General features: G+C 38.0%; 1 protein-coding gene across 1 annotated transcript in view; it reads left to right on the forward strand.

Moving 5' to 3' along the window:
- Positions 1-17,503, forward strand: part of RYR2 (ryanodine receptor 2) — a 663,784-nt gene that overhangs the window by 388,954 nt on the left and 257,327 nt on the right. The window contains exons 24-25 of the mRNA XM_058669392.1: positions 74-177; positions 6,009-6,092. Coding sequence (XP_058525375.1) covers positions 74-177; positions 6,009-6,092 — 188 coding nt within the window. The remainder of the gene's footprint in view (positions 1-73; positions 178-6,008; positions 6,093-17,503) is intronic.

Below are 17,503 nucleotides of genomic sequence, written 5' to 3' on the forward strand. Positions count from 1 at the left end.
TGCACAATTGGCTTAAGGTTGCTGCAGTCTGATGTAGGAGAATGTTAAATGCCAATTTCTTGTTTTGGTTCAGGTTAGAGATGACAATAAGAGACAACACCCATGTCTGGTGGAGTTCTGCAAGTTACCTGAACAGGAACGCAATTATAATTTACAAATGTCGCTTGAGACCTTAAAGTAAGTTTCTTCACATTTTCTACTTGACAGTTTGTTACCTGAAATAAACTAAGACTGATGTTATACTTTAATTCAGGTGTGATATCGTTTTAATTTCATCTAAACTTTCCATAATACTAACTGTACTGATTTAGAATCTGTCTGGAATTGGATTTTGTCTCTGTGTGTACGTCAACTTTTTCAGAAAGTTATCCTATTGGCATTTATGGATATTGCAAAGTGTTAATGATCTGTGGTCCAGCATAATCCTGTTCAAGTTGAGATCTGTGGACTAGAAGCTAGGGCCAATCACAGTTGTTATTTTTTGTCATATAAAAGTCAAAGATAGCAAATGTTTAGAAACACTTGTACTGATTTTAGTATATAGATTGCTGTCTGTCAAAGTTATTAAATTTTTAAAATGTAGGCTAATCTACTTACATCTCTTCATTTTGAAAATATATCTAATAAATTTTTTAGAAAGTCATGATATTCTGGACAGTAAATGAAAATTAGACCTTTACCAATGACAGTTTGAGAAGCACTCATGTATTTATACAATTCTGAATTGAAAATTTAAAATAAGGTTGTTTTTATTGATGGACTTTTAAGAATTTATTTTGTTAATGTGTTCCACAAATCTCTAAAATTAGATGGAGTTATTTATACTTGTCCCATTTATTTAACGATTGCGCTCTGTTCAGGAAATAATGCTGTGGATCACGTATCTGAACAGTGTACTATTGAAAAGCTACTATGGACCATTTTATATAATCTTATACAGAGAAATGCTTTTCACTGGGAGTTTTTTCTGATCCTTTTATTTCTTGAATTTACCATTTTACCGTTAAAGATGAAAGACTAATACTGGGACAGAAATAAAGGAAGGAATGCATTTTCAAATTTTGGTTTAGAAAGCTTCAGAAAATATTTTTGGAAATACTGCAACTTTATGTTTGTTACTTTTCAATCCTTATATAACTGAATTTATTCAAATAGATAACTTACATTAATACAGTTTTACAGTAGGTATGAAAAAATACCTTTGTCCACTTTTTTAAGACTAGGGAGTTACTTCCCTTGAAGCCATTTTACTAAGGATCCAGATTATAAAACTTAAAAGTTGTTTCACATTTTAGTTTGATCGCAATTATCTATTCTCAAAAATGCATATTAACTATCATAGAAGTCTACAAATAGGGCAAGAAGAAGTTACGTTTTACTAATAACTGAAAAATAAGGTCATAGGCAAATGACAGATAGAAGTGATTAGGTGTATAGGTACATTCTCACTGATGAGGGGCGTAACAGAGACTAACATGCGGGAAAGTAGTTACATTGTGGTATGTGTTTCTACTCCAACCTTAAAGCAGGACTCTCACTTTGAAACATGTTAAATGTACTTATATTACATGATATTAGATTTTCTACCTTATGCCTACCTTGTCATGATAGATTTTATAGCAGAAAGTTAATCTTGTAACTGTTTTAAGGGACTATATTATGATAATTTGGGGAATAATAACAGATACTGGAAGGGAGGAAGAGGAGGTGAGGGGAAAAACACCCGTACCTACAGAACAGTATTGTGGTATAAATGAGTATATTTAAAAATAAGGTAGTATGTATAAATCAAGTAAATTTGAGGTTTGCTTGTAATAGTGTATAGTCATTGTCATGATCTGGGTACTTGCTCAAGGATACTTCAAAAATTCTATGGGAAAACTAAATTAAAAGATGTTTATTTTGCTACAAAAGTTTTGAAAATGTGCAAATTTTCCTAATTTTAATATTGCCACAAACTTTCTGAAGTATCCATAAACATGAACTTGTTTTTTTAATTCTTACTTCCTACAAACTTTTTAAAATGCCCTGGTGTTTAGTCCCATCTTTCTTTGTGATCCTGAGGCTTGTACATTTGACTTAGTAATTCAAAGCATTCATTTCCCTATCATTTATAACAGAATGCTTTATTGAAAGATTGTAGTTTAATATAACTTCATTAAATTTGTTGTATATCTCATCATTGTAGTCATTGAGAGTGAGGCCAGCTGTTGTGAAGACTACTTCCTAAACTTTAGCAACTCCTGTATGCACTTGTTATATTGATTCTTGACTGTGCATATGATCCAGGCTCATTCCTAACAGCTGCTGGTTTGACTAATCATCAGATTGCGTATATCATGTGATGAATGCTAATGACGTTTTCTGTGAGCTAATTTTGCAGGCATAGGGCTTCCTGTCTGTCCCCCTCACACCTCCCCCATTTCCTCTGTGTTCATTTGTTTTCATGGCAGGTAAGAGCACAGCCACTGAGGTTGCTTGGTCCAGTTCGGAGGATTTGTTCTACCCAAACAATTTTGCTGGGTGACCCAGCATTTCAAAACCTAGGTTTACTTCTGATTGGTAAAACGGGAATCAAAATGTGTCTACTTCATGAAATTTTGGATGGGACTAAATGGTAGAACATTGATCAAGTGTATAGCACCATATGTCTAATAGAGGAACTGTATGTAGTATTTAATGTTGTATAACTAGTATTTATTTGTATTTGTCCTTGCTACATCGAGGGGAGGAGGCAGGAGAGATGGACTACTCCCAGCCTCTGATCTGTTGAATCATACCTATAATGTTCAGGTCTTCACCAAGCTGAAGCTAAGGGTCAGGAACTAAATTTGATTCTGCAAGATAGAGGGCAGAGACGCAACTGCTTGGCTGGTTATCTGCTACCTACTGCGGTCTACAACAAAGGGAGTTATAGTTGAGCGAGGAACCAGCAGTCAAATCTGTGCAATCCAGTGTGCAGTGCAAATATCTCAGCAAGCATCTGACTTACTATACCAAATGCCCACCCCTGGTTATGTCATAATATATTCACAACTTTAGCATTATATCCTAAGAGTTGCCAACTAACAAGCAAACAAGAAATTAAACCATATTATCTCTTTTTTCATTAGTGGTGACTCATGTGAGTATGAGTTTTTGATGCTCTCTTTGTGAGTTTTCTATCACCTTATTTTAGACTTGGATTGTCATCTGTTAATTGTACAGTACTGCACAATTGTGGTACCCTCTTTGAAAACAGCACAGCTTTTGTTGGAGTATGCCTGCCAAATGGTCCCAAATACACTGATCTTGATAAATTTTCATTTCTGCTTGAATGTTCATGCCATACAATATTTTTCAAGTTCCGGATAATAATTTCTGTATACATTATATATTATAAATTAATGTTACAATGATGTTTGCTTGATGTGGAATATATTTATATATAATATTTCTATATAAATTAGCAAAAAATATAGACTTCAATCTTTTTTATTTTGGCCAAATATTTTATCTTGAAATTAGTTTTTGAAAATAATTGTGTGTTTGTATGCAGATGACAGTTTCTTAAGAACTTACTACGATATGGGTTTTACAAAAGCTATCAGGGATTGCACAGTTGTGCTGTATGAAAATATTTCTGTTTTTTCAATAAACTCTTTGAAGTCTCCTCATTCGGTGGGAGGATGGGGAGGAATAGGAGCACAGAGGTACAAAACTAAAGAGAAAAGTAATAGATAGGAAAGGCATATTTTTTTTTGTCTAAAATAGCAGTTTTTTTTCCTGCCTCAGTATTATTTTTTTGTCTCGTATTGGTGACAGTCATTTTAATTTCTACTTACTATAAATCCTGTTAAGTTCTATCCTGATCACCTTCTCATTGTGCAAACTCTTTGGAGGTATTCTCTTCATGCTCAGCACATAGGTGTGGACAGCTCTGCAATGTACACCACCCTTACAGACATCCTCTCTGAGTAATGGAAATGTATTTCCTGCCCCTCAGCTGAACACAACAGAAACGCCTGGGCTTGTCACCTCATCTGCTCTATGAATATAAGCTTACTCTGCACAAGTCAGGACTCAATGGTCCCTTTGCGTCTGTCTGCATACAGCCATTGCCAAGTCTTCTCAAGCATAGTTCCAGTTTGCCTGTTTACTCTGTTTTCACGAAGCTGTCCAGATCCATCACTTAGACTACCATAGTGGTCGCCTAGCTAATCTTCCCACTTGCTCTCTTCATTTTGCACATAGCAGCCCATATTTACACCCACACAAGCACACACACACTGACAGAAACACCAGTTCATTTGTGTGTTGCTTAAACAATTCAATACGTTCTCATTTCACTTGACTAGGATTGCACATCATCTTGAGGGACTGCAGGGACTTGAAATATCCCATTTTTCATCATGACTTATGCTATTGTTTTTGCTTGTTTCTTATATTTCGGTGTCTGTGGTCTCTGTGCTCCAATAAATAAAAGTTTGTATTGGCTCATCTGTTCTCTTTTCTTTGTCTTACTTTCAATGGATTCTTTCCTATGTATCATTCAAGTAGTCCCTATTCCTCTATAATAATTAGTACACCAGTGGTTCCTCCTCTCTTGTAATACCTTACAGATTTTTATAGTTATCACTAAAAATCATAAAAATATTCCATTGTGAGGTTATTTGATATTTATGTTTCAACTAGATAATAATGAAGGAGGGCAAGAACTTTGATTTCATTTAATGCTTTTTTTTTAGGAAAAGAGATTTAATTTTTAGAGCAGTGTTAGGTTTTCAACAAAAACTAAAAGGAAAATACAGAGATTTTAAAAAAAAAATACGCTGTTCTCACTTGTAAAGCATCATTGTTAATATCCTCTACAAGAGGGGTAACATTTGTTAAAATTGATGAACTAATGTTGATGCATCATAACCACCCAATGTCCATAACATGATTTGTTTTAACCCAACAATAGTGCTAACATGGTATCCAGTACTTGATGTTTTCTCAAATGCTAAATTGCTTGGATATTGAAAATGTACCTCAAGATTTGTAACTATAATTTGCTATGACAATAATTGTTGAACTATATAAGGATGACAGGTATTGCCAGTTTTTATAGATAATCTTGGGAAGACACACTGTAATTTGAATATTTCTGTTTCAAACAAGATTTATGTATTAATTTATTTGGAAATAAGAGAGGGAAAATGGAATTGAAAGAGGGAGATGAAGATGGAGAGGGAATAGGAGAAAAGGAACAAGAAGGAAGAAGGGAGGGAGAAAGACCGATAGAAATCTTCCCTCCCCAGATGGCTGAAATGGCTGGAGCTTCACACAAGTGTCCTGTGTTGTTAGTAGGAGCTCATGCATAGGCTGTCTTACTGCTTTGCCTAAGTGCATTAGCAGGAATCTAAATTAAAATTGGGACAGCCAGAACTCAACCTGGCATCCATATGGGATGCTGACGTTGAAAGTGGTATGATAAATCACTATGCCACAAAGCAGGCCCTGTGCTCTTTCTTGATAGATGTGCACTTAAACAACCTGAATTTAAGATAAATTTTGATGTTATCATCAGTTTTGAGTTTTACCATACCTAGATTTTACATCCCTCATTTTTTTGTATCACTGCTCTCAACACATTGTATTGTATTTATTGTATTCAGCACAGACTCTGCCACTTGGTGACACTGAACAGATTTCTGTTTTGTTTATTGATGAAGAAATGAAAGGATGGTGGAGTCTGTTTTCTCTAGATATTATGACAAGAAGTCTGTCCTGTATTCATTTTTGAGAGTCAAAATTCTGTCCTTTATTGACCAACCAATCCAAATGTAATTGGCACATTCTTCTTTAGGTAATAAAGATAGTGGATAATCTATCCAGGTAGATAGATTTGGTACATAATATATGTATTAGATATATGTAGTTATCATTTTATAACGGCCTGTAACTGACAATAACCTTGAAGACCATGAGCAGACAGTTGGTTAAAAATTGGCTTATTGCATCTTATCTTTGTTTTTTTTTTCCAGGACTTTGTTGGCCCTAGGATGTCATGTGGGTATATCAGATGAACATGCTGAAGAAAAGGTGAAAAAAATGAAGCTGCCTAAAAAGTAAGTTAAATAACTAAGCTATATTGAATAACCTGTGTACTGATTTGTTGCACCTACATGACTTGATTGATGCACAGATGCTGTGGTTATACTTAAGCTATGATATTCAGATTAAAAAACTCAGCCAATGGTTCAGATAACAGCTAACATACCCACATATCAGATCACTGTGCTTGATTTCAATGCAAGACTCCAGTTTCCTGCCAGTGTAGACCCTGGGAGTCCTTGATGTCTCCCATAATTGAATCCCTGTTGCACACACAGTATAGAAGACTGGATTGAGTTCCTGGTTCTGGGCTTCAGCGCCAGCCCAGCTACAGTAATAAGATGAATTTGTGGTAGTGAACAAGTAAAATGGAGATCTTTGTCTATTTGTCTATTGGCCTGCCTCATCTAGTCTGTCCCTGTTTATAAAATGAGAATTTTTAAACCCCGAATTAAAATTGATTGAATTAAGCTGGGGACCCCATTATGTCTCTGGTGAAACAGTAGTCTATCACTTTGCCTGAAGAATAAACAGTGTGGAATGTATTTGATAGTTCATTATAAAAAGTGTGAGGTTTTTACGTGTGTTTGTGTGTGTGTGTGTGTGTGAGCATGTACCTATGTTTCTGATTGTATATAGCTTTCCACTTTCTGCTCCCCAAAACAAAAGCAAAACTTGTAATTTTGGGGCTTTTTATAAATAAAACATATTTCAGGAATAATTATAAAATCATCTTGTTATTACCATTTTAAGATTTTAAGATGGTAGATATATGCTATATTAGTGATTTTTTCCTACTATACTATGATCTAGACCTGTGATTATCATTGCCTTCTAAAAATCTCAGTTTTCTTATTTGTTAATGGGCATTAAGAAAATAAAATGTTTCTGTACAGCAAAGGTAATAGTAAAGTAAAGAAGCAACCTGAAGAATGGGAGAAAATGTTTGCAAATTATATGCCTGGTAAGATCATTATAAGGAAATATAAGGAGCTGAAAAATATCAAAAACAACAAAAGAAGCAGTTAAGAAATTGGATCCCTTATGTACAAGTGACAGATATATGAAAAAATTCTCAGGATCATTACCCATCATGGAAGTATAAATAAAAATGACAGTAAATTTTCACCTCACTTCAGTTACAACTGGTTATCATTTAAAAATGAAAAAAAAAAGCTGGTGAGGTTATGGGGGAGAGGCAATCTAATACACTCTTGCTGGGGATGTAAACTAGTACAGCCGTAATGAAAGAGAGTGTGGAAATTCTTGAGGAGTCTACAGATAGATGTATCGTATGACCCAGCCATCCCATTCCTGGGAATTTATTCAGAAGTAATGAAATCACGATATGAAGCAGCTGCCTGTACTCACATGTTTATAGCAGCTCAACTCATAGTAACTAACATGATATCAATCTACATGTCCCTTAATAATTAGTGGATAAAGAAATTTTGGTATACATACATGGATGGAATACTACTCGGCCATAAAAGAGAATGCAAAGATCATTATGCTTAGGGAAATAATCCAGCCACAGAAAGATAAATATATAATTCTTCTGGTTCGTGGTAACTGATACACAGAGTACAAAAGCACAGTACATATGAGTGAAATTGACCTTTTGAGATTTGATTATAGTCCTTATCTGTATTCCTCAAGAACAGTGATTTATCTTCTTACTACTTGTTGAATTCTTGCTTTAGTGGTGGTGGTAGTGGTGGTGATAGTAAACCTTGTGAGTATAATGTAAATTGAAAGCATGCCATTGCATATACTAAAAATCATAAAGGGAAAAGAGGTAGGAATGAAGGTGCTAGGGAAGATCGTGTGGGAATTCTCTTCTTCAGACTGTCAAATATTTGACAGTTCCCTTTACATAAACAGAAAAAAATAGAAGAATACCTAGTTCATAGGAAAAGTTTAGGATTAAGTGTTCAATAATTTACTATTTTCCATGTTAGTATCATTTACTAATTTATTTTAATGTTAAGTATTCACATTGCTTTCCTGAAGACCATGGATTGTAAATAACAGGTTCAGAGATGTTAATGATATCATGGAGCTAAACTAAGTAGCAACCACATAATCTCTGTTACACACCTCATATTATCCCCAGTAATCATAAAACCCAAGTAGCAATCATGTGCTGGCCAGGAAAATGTGTATTTTACAAAGCCTTCTAGTTGGATAGTCTATGAACATTTTTACTTAAACGCTCCATAAGAGACTTACTAGAAGTTATGTTTTTAACTTTTATATTCTAAACTATTTTCTTTAAAATTTTAAACAGTTACAAAGGATTGTGATTTTATGTGACATTTTACAAATTGCATATTTCCCTGGAGTTGTACTGTATCTAATGAAAACAGATTCACAGCGTCCCCTGATCATCTGTTTAAAAGTAGTGGGAAAACATTGATATTGGAGAATTTTACATGATTTTTTTAATTAATTACATTGCATTATGTGACACAGTTTTATAGGTAGTGGGATTTCCCCCCATCCCTCCCCAAATCCTCCCCCCCCATGGTGGATTCCTCTACCTTGCTGCATTGCCACAGTTCAAGTTCAGTTGAGATTCTTTCATTGCAAACATATACCAAGCACATGATTTTATTGTTATCCTTTGTGTTTCTGAACTATTTCACTTACAATATATCCTGCTGGTAAACAATATTTCTGTGCTTGGCAGTTTTTGGTTAATCATCCTATCATAGTTTGTAAATCATATATTTATTTAATTATAGTCTTAAATCCTTTTATTCTGTATGATTATAGTTTAATGTAAACTTTATAGTTTAAATGTTTTCAAGTTATTTTTTTCAGTGTTTAAGTTTCAAAAAAGCTATTGAAGTGAATTTTGAAGACAATTTAAGAACACACACACACACACACACATATATATATATATATATTTATATTTAAAATTTATTTGGAAGGCAAATTTACAGAGAGAAGTGAGAGAAGTATCTCCATCCATTGAAAGCGTGTCATTGGAAATGGCCGCAGTGGCCAGAGCTGAGCTGATCCAAAGCTGGGAGCCAGGAGCTTTTTCCCGATCACCCACATAGGTGCAGGTCCCCAAGGCTTTGGGCCATTCTCTGTTGCTTTCCAAGGCCATAAGTAGGGAGCTGGGTTGGAAACGGAGCGGTTGGGATATGAATGGGCATACATGTGGGATCCAGGCAGTTAAAGTGGAGAATTAGCGTGTTGGACCTTGGCTCCTGCCCCAAATTAAAGACAATTTTAGATAAAGATTAATATAAAGAGAAAATTTTGTTAGAAAAAACTCATGGTATGGAATGTTCAGCTATTCTTTTCCCATTTGTGAAACATAATCCTGGATAGATATTATTTACTGATGGAAAAAGAAGAGTTTGTGGGATTAGTTACATTTTTTTCTACCATAAATTTTGTTTTGAAATAATCATTTGGTTTAGTGAATCAAAAGTTATACTAGTTTATCAGAAACAATGTTGTATGATATTTTAGTACACAAGTCAGTCATATTCATGTTCAATTTTTAAAATGTGTTTATTTTTTAATATATATATTTTATTAATTATATTGCATTATGTGACACAGTTTCATAGGCTCTGGAATTCCCCCAACCACCTAATTTGCAAGCAATTTTTTTCTCATTAAAACCATCTATTTTCTTGGATTTTAAACAGCTATACCAACAAAGTCATTATTAAGACTTAAAAATGAAAACTTCAAGAGTATTCCCAAGTTTTGATACTTTTTTTGTGTAAGCTAGAACTGTCTCAGAATAATAAATTCCCGATTATTGTAATGAAATTTGAAAAGAGGAGATGGCATACGTAATTTTTCATGAAGACTGGTTTCAGAATGGAATGGTTTCAAAAGGAATTTTCTATGACATGTAAGAGATGCATGGATGTGTCTGTAGAGAAGAAATTGGAGGAAATGAATTTTAAAGGAGAGAGGTGGTGATTAAAGAGCAAGATTTCCTACCACTTCTGTCTTTGTGTCCCTGTCCCCTGTCACTCTGCTTTTCAAATAAATAAAAATAACTCTAAAAAAATATATGAATGAAAAATTGTGTTAAAACAGTTGACTTTTTCTGTGAGGATGAAACAGTGTAATTGTAAAGAAAAGGCAACTTTGTACACTCTAAGTATAATGCATACCTCTCACAGCCCATATATTTTAAATGTGTCAATATGCAGTGTTCTTATTTTATCCAGTTGGCCGCCTGAATTTCACATTTAAACCCCTGGAGACCTTGTAGCCAGAAGGCATTGTGATAGTAAGAGCTCAATTTTAAACTGTTTAGTATGAACTCAATTACCAGTATTTTCTGTGTTTGCACTTACATCTAAGTCTTGGTGTCATTATCATGTTTCTGAAGCGATCCTTCCTCGTTGTCTTTAAAATTGTTGTCTCTTTGAAATTCTACTTGCTTCCATTCTGTTTTGCTGTTTTTCCACCTACTTTTAAGACCTACATCTTGTGCCATACTATTTTTTAAATTGTTCATTTTTAAGATTTATTTAATTTTTATTTGAAAGGCAGAGTTACACAGAGAGAAGGAGACACAGAGAAAGAGCTCTTCCATCTGCTGGTTCACTCCCCAAAAAAGCTACAATGGCCAGAGCTGAGCCTGTCCGAAGCCAGGAGCCAGGAATTTCCCCTTGGTTTCCTACATGGGTGCAGGGACCCAAGGACTTGAGCTATCTTCTGCTGATTCCCAGTCCATAAACAGGGACCAGAATTGGAAGTGGGTCATCTTGGACTAGAAACAGTGTCCAAATGAGGGTACCAGCACTGGGGGCTGAAGCTTAGACTATTACAGCACTGCACCAACCCCAGCTTGATTACATGTTAGTTTATTTATTACCTGATTCCTTGGTAAAACACAATTTCCATAAAATAGAAATTTTAGGAGCTGATGTGGTGATGCAGCAAGCTAATTCTCCACCCTGTGGCTCTGGCATCCTCTATGCGCTCTGGTTCAAGTCCTGGCTGTTCTACTGATGATCTAGCTATAGCTTTCTGCTTAGGGCCTGGAAGAGCAGCGGAGGATTCCCTTGTTGTCCTGCATCCATGGGAGACCCGGGGAACGCTCCTTACTCCCAGTTTCAGAACAAATCAGTTCTGGCCTTTGTGGCTGTTTGGGGAATGAACCAGCAGGTGGAAGACTTTTTCACTCCATTTCTTCTTCTCTGTAAAAGTCTGCTTTCATGTCCCGTATTATTCAGTGATACATAATGTGTTCCTAGAATAGGACCTGAAAACATTCTGCTTTTGGTGAATTTGAATTCAGGGTTTATACCCGTCTTATTTCCAGGATTGCCTCCGTTTTTCATGCTTGGTCATTTGCTTTTGCCAACCTTTTTTCGAGTTGAATTCATGCATGGCTGTGGACATCTTTTGCATGCATGCTGTCTTACTGCTGTTAGGTGATGAGTCCATATGTCAGGTGCTTTCCTCATCTGTCCTAGAGATGGATCTCCTTTGTGCCTTATCCAGAATGCCATAGGGAAGGGTGGTCACCTAGAGTGTTTCCTTTTGTTGCTCGGGGATTCCAGTCCACTACTGGAGGGAGAAGCAGTGGTTTGCTAGACTTGTTTTGCTGTCAAGTCTGTTCCCTCTAATTTTTTGATGCAAGTGTTTGGGCACATGTAATGATGGGAGTTGACCATTTTCCAGGGCACAAAACAATGCTCACCTTTGATATGGAATCTTTTACTTTGGTCCCCACTTGGATGGGCAATGGGGAATGGTTTGCTCACTTTCAATTCCTTCCTGCTCTGGGCTCTCAAATTGTTAGCCTGAGTAAGACTGGAGACCCTGGATAAATCTTTCCATCCCAAAATGTAAGACCTTAATGAATGGAGAAATTGGTTTTGTTTTGTTTGTTTGTTTTTTGTTCTATTTTTTTAAAACACAAAGCCCTTCTCTAAATATTATGGCTGCTGCACTAAGTTCCAAAAGGTATTTTTCAAAATCCAGATCAAGAAATTAATTATTTTTTGAGAAGCCCCTCTCTTGAAATGACCCTTTGTGGTGGGTATTGAAAAACCCTCATGGTATTGGTTCAAAGAAAATGACTGGGAAGAACTCAAAGTGAAAGGAAGCAGAGGGCAGAGCACAGGGCACATTGTTCTATTACCTTTCCATTGAAAAAGAAATAAGAAGTGAACTACTTAAAGGGCTAGATCTCCTGTCTATTCCTTTTATGATTTTAACATCAAAAAACATTTCCTTTGTATTTATTTTCTCGAGAATAGCTTTTGAATGTTTTATATGTACTTTGAAAATGTCAGCCCAGTATTCATTTCTTGTAGATTACTTCTGGTACAACTTGTTCTTAGTATCTCTGGTGTGCGTTCATCTGAGATTTTCCCATTTTGTTCCAAGGTACTCTAAGCGCTAATTTGGTTTTGAAATATGCAGCTGAGATCCACTAAACCTGGACAGAATTTTTTCATGTTTACCATATATATTTCATGGAATAATGACTTCCAAGCTTCATTTAATTCAATTCATGCTTAACAAGCAAGTTTTAGGTGTGAGCATGGTTAGACAAAAGAAATAACCTTGCTAAGGTGTTTTGGGTACTTTGCCATATTTTTGCTGCATCACTTTATTACCCCTTTAGTGAGATTACACTGAGTACTGATTTTGAAAGCATATTTACAATACCTGCTTAGGAAAATGTGGATCAATGAGAATGAAACAGAAAGGTGATTTTCTTCTCAGTGTGGCAGTTCATCAGTGGAATGCCAAGTGCTAATAGTTTGTTGTTGTTGTTTTTATCTTTTGTTACTGATGCAAATCAAACCGGTGGTCTGCCAGATTTTATTGCTTGGTTGGTTGTTGTTTTGTTGTTTTTCCAGGGGCATTTAAAATAAGAAATTTTACTATAGGGAAATCTAGACCATTTAGGTAATGTATTACTCTGTTTCTTTTTAAAAATTATTTTATTAGATTATGTGCTTGCCAAAAAAGATGGTAATGGCAAATATTTTTGATATTTTGAATGTGAGCAGTTAAATGCATTTAATCCCACATGTAGTTCTTATAAAGTGGTTCAATAGGATGATTGATGGCACAGAGACATTTTATATTAAAATAGAGGGGGAAAAGCTGTACATATTAATCAGATATAATGGAGTAGAAAGAGAGATCAGAAACAGTTGTCTGGCTGGCGGATTTATCCCAGGCAGTTTAAGAAGATGAAATCTTACTGTATCCTACATAATAAATGTTTTAATTTAAGCTATTAATATTTTATCTTGATACAGGAGTATCAGTCATATGTTCTCTGTTTTGAGTTGTAAAATTTTACTCTTTAAAAAAAGATGTATTTATTTGATAAGACAGGGTTATAGAGAGAGAAGAAAAGAGCTTAGTATTCCATCTGCTGGTTTGCTCTGCAAATGGCCACAGGGGCTCTGGCTGTGCCAGTCCAAAGTGAGGAGCTGGAAGCTTCTTACGGGTCTCTCAACAGGAAAGTGCCCCAGGAGAAAGATGGTGCAGTGCATGCTGGAGCCCAAAGCCTTGTCTGATTGGAAGTGAGGAAGTGAGGAAACTGAGACCTGACTCAGCACCCATATTGGGTGCCACTTCTGCAGATGGCAGCTTACCATACAATACCACAGTGCTGGACCATGAAATTTTGCTTTCCAAGAACCTTATGGGAATCTTTGCTTTATACCCTTTAAATTTCTACTAATTGGTTCAAAACTAATTTTGAATTTGCAATATTCGTGTTAGTCATGTGTTCTTCAAAGCTCTGTTTCAGGTTTTTTTTCTAAGAGCAAGAATAAAATAATTTATAATACAATTAATTCACCTTTTAGTATCTTATTTTCAAATGTATTAATGGAGTGAAATAGGTACTGTTTGCCATGGGAAATTTATTTATTTAAAAAATAATTTGTTTTCTCATAATGACTTGATTCTTATTTCCTTTGTCAAGATGTACCACAAATCAAAACATATTTTTCCAAATTGTTTTTGATATCATTAACTTATACATTCACAATGTCATCATTTTTATTGAAAACAGTTGGGCAGAGTCTAAGAATATTTTTTTTTCCTGTTAATGTTTGTTTGTATATTTATTTATTTATTGGAAAGGCAGATTTACAGAAAGAGAGATAAAGATCTCCCATTCACTGGTTCACTCCCCAAATGGTCACAGTGGTCAGAGCGGAGCTGATCTGAATGAAGCCAGGAGCCAAAGCTGCTTCTGGCTCTCCCATGTGGTGTAGGGTCCTAAGGCTTTGGGACATCCTCTACTGCTTTCCCAGCTACAAGCAAAGAGCTGGAACAGAAGTGGAGCAGCCAGGATGCTGCTGCTTGCAGGTAAAGAATTAGCTAGTTGAGCCTTCACGCTGGATATTAATTTCAAAGATACTTTTATTTATTTTACTGTATGAGATAATGTACAGTGTAGAGAGGCAGAAATAAGATTCAGCTGAAGTGGTAGTTGGCAGCTTTAATTTGGATAGGATTTTAGCCTTTTAGAACCATTTTAAGATGCAAATCCTTTCCTGCACAGAATTATACAGAGCTGCAGTGAAATAAATTCTTTAGTCTGCATTTGAAAATGAATGCCAGCTAGTTATTGTGCTACTTCAAATGAACAGATATATTCACCTTACCTTGAGTTTTCATTCAGATCACAGATTGAAAGCATTTTTTTTAATCTATTTTATTGTATTGTTGTTGACAATCTTTACATAGTTAATTACGGTTAAAGAACAAAAAAAAAAGGTTCGGGGGCATAGGGAAGTGGGTAATACTATTATGTCCATATTGTTTCCATCATGTATCTTTGGTAAAGGGGGATATTGAGGGAGAAGCTCCACCCGTTTACCCACCCACCCCAAATCCCGGATGTGGGGCATGCTCTGAGATATTTGCTCAAGTGGTTTTAATAGTTCTCCAGTTATGCATCGCTGCCAGTTTCGCTCAATGAGGTCGTCCACTGATTGATATGGTCCATCATAAAGTCTCTGTTCGCCCCATATTTCGCTGCCAACATATAGCTGAGATGAATGATTGACCTGTTCTGTCTTCTGTCTTTTCTTGGTTAGAGTTCTGAGTCCAGCAGTTCAAGTGGGGAGATCTCCAAAGAAACTTTGAGGTATTACCAGACTAGTTTCTTGTGTGTTCTAGCAAGCATAGGGCCCGGCACAGTCCATCACCCCGATCAGCTGGTGGTTGCAATTGCTGGGTTGGTTCTGGTTTTAGTCCCGAGTTGCACTGGAACCAATGGGTGTTGCAGTCTAGTCTGGTTCAGCCCTTACATCAACCAATGGGAGCTGCAACCTAGTCAGGGCGACCCACAATAACCCCCACCAAGCCCGCCCCCTACCCTGGTTTGCCAGTATGTGTAGCAGAAGACCAGTCTGTCCCCCATCCCATTTGGCTCTGGTACTTGTCAGTGGGTATTAAAGCTTAGTTCTGTCTAACCAACTCAACCATCCAGCCCTCACAGATGTTGTTGAGTGCCTCTCTATCTAGCCATCCCAGCCCCCGTCCTAGTTTTCATGCCCTCCCATGGGAATAGTGACCCAAGAAGGGGGAACCCACTTTTTCCCTCCCAGGTCTCTGTCCCAGTTTATGCACTCTTTAGGTGGTTCTGTGATTTGACTTGACAGGATTAGTCCCAAGTGCCAGCTTCTGCCAGCTGATGCTGATGCTGCCCAAACAACCCTCACCCACTCTAATTTATGCTTGCACCCACAGGAATAATCCGCCCAGCCTGGCTTTTCCCTGATCTAGTCCACATGCAGCTCACAGGTGTTGTAGCCTTGCTTAGTCTGGTCTGTCTATCCCAGCCCACACTCTCCAGTGGGAGTAGCTGTCCAGCGAGGGGACCAGCCCCTTGATCCCCCTGCCAGTTCTGCCCCTCCCTTCCTGGATCTCGCGTGTGCTGGTTGGGTGCTACATTCATATCCAGTACAGGCAACCACGCCCTGGCATTCCATACTGTGTACTGGTTTTGTCGCGACCAAACCCAGCTCATCCCACACTCTGTTCTGGTGATGGGATTTGCCAGTGGGTGACATGAACTGATTCAGCCTGGTCTGCTCCTGACCCATGCTGAATGTGTGCCAGTGGGAAACTTTCCAAGGCCTATTCTGGGCTGTTTCCTATCATGCTTCTTGCACTTACCTGCAGGGACTGTGTCCTGCCAGAGGAGTTGCCCAGGCTTCTCCATCAGAACCCCTCCCAATGCCAGATTTTGCGCATGCCAGGGGGTCCTTGAGCCAACCCTACTCAGTTCACCTCCTGTCCTAGCAGGAACAGTGGCTTTTCCTGGCTGGCTTTCACCCCATTCTGGTTGTTGTTGTTGGATGTTTCAGCCCGGCCATGGCTCGTCCATACCCACGTACAGCTCACACATTTCTCAGTGGGGGATTGAGACCCAGCCTAGTCAGTCCCACATCTACCCTGGTTCTCCATGACACCAGATAGTGTTGGGATCTGAACCGGCCTGGTGCATCCAATCCCAGCCCACACTAGTGCCTCGGGTGACTACAACTGTTTCCTAGATAGAACGCAGCCCCCATTCCAGCACAAGTGCCCCTTGGTGGGAAACTCAACCCTGTTAGGGTATCCAACTAGGGGGACTTGTATTTCCACAGGGTTGGGCCCACAGAACCCCATAGAGTCTACCCCCAGACCAAGTTCTCTCGCGTGCTGGATACAGTCTTGACCCTGCCAAATGTGACCACTCCACCACTCCACCAAACAGTTGGGTAATGGTACCCATCACTGCCAAAGAGGCCCCCATCCATAGTATTGGTGTGGGCTGATGTGTGAACGATCAGTGATGTTCTAGGCAAACAAGCCATTTCTGTATTCCGAATTGGGTTGGTGTATCTGACTAACCGTAATTGTCTCCTGGGTACTTCCCTCCAAACCACCAGGTCTCAGTCCCCACGCATGCCTAAAACTTCCATGACCCTGTCACTGGGAATCACCCAAGATTCACTACTCACCTACACTAAAATTGGACTTAGTCATGGGTGTCCCCAGGCAGCAAACATATCTTAAAAAACCCCAGAGCAGGCTGCCGGGCGGCCAGCAGGCAAAGCCTGGCACCACATGGTGCACTGGCCACCCTGGGGGAGGCCAAGGACTCGTTCACTGCCTTGCGGCAGTGTCTTTGGCGTGAGCCCCCAGCCTTGGGTCCGACCCGGCAGGGGCACCCCCCACAGCCACCACACTGTGAGGAGCGGCACTTGCCCCCAAACCCAAGGCCCGAACCCCTCCCAAACTCACCTAGCCGCAAGATATTAGCAGCTGGGCGGAGCTAGGAATTTTAACCCAGTTCCCAAGTTCCCTCATGGTGCACTTACCCTGAGGAAAGAGCTCTCTTGGGTCCTGGGGGAGGCCGAGGACTCGTTCACTGCCTTGCAGCAGTGTCTTTGGCGTG

Source organism: Ochotona princeps, chromosome 10 (genome assembly GCF_030435755.1).
Source record: "Ochotona princeps isolate mOchPri1 chromosome 10, mOchPri1.hap1, whole genome shotgun sequence".
In the NCBI taxonomy this organism is placed as follows: Eukaryota; Metazoa; Chordata; class Mammalia; order Lagomorpha; family Ochotonidae; genus Ochotona; species Ochotona princeps.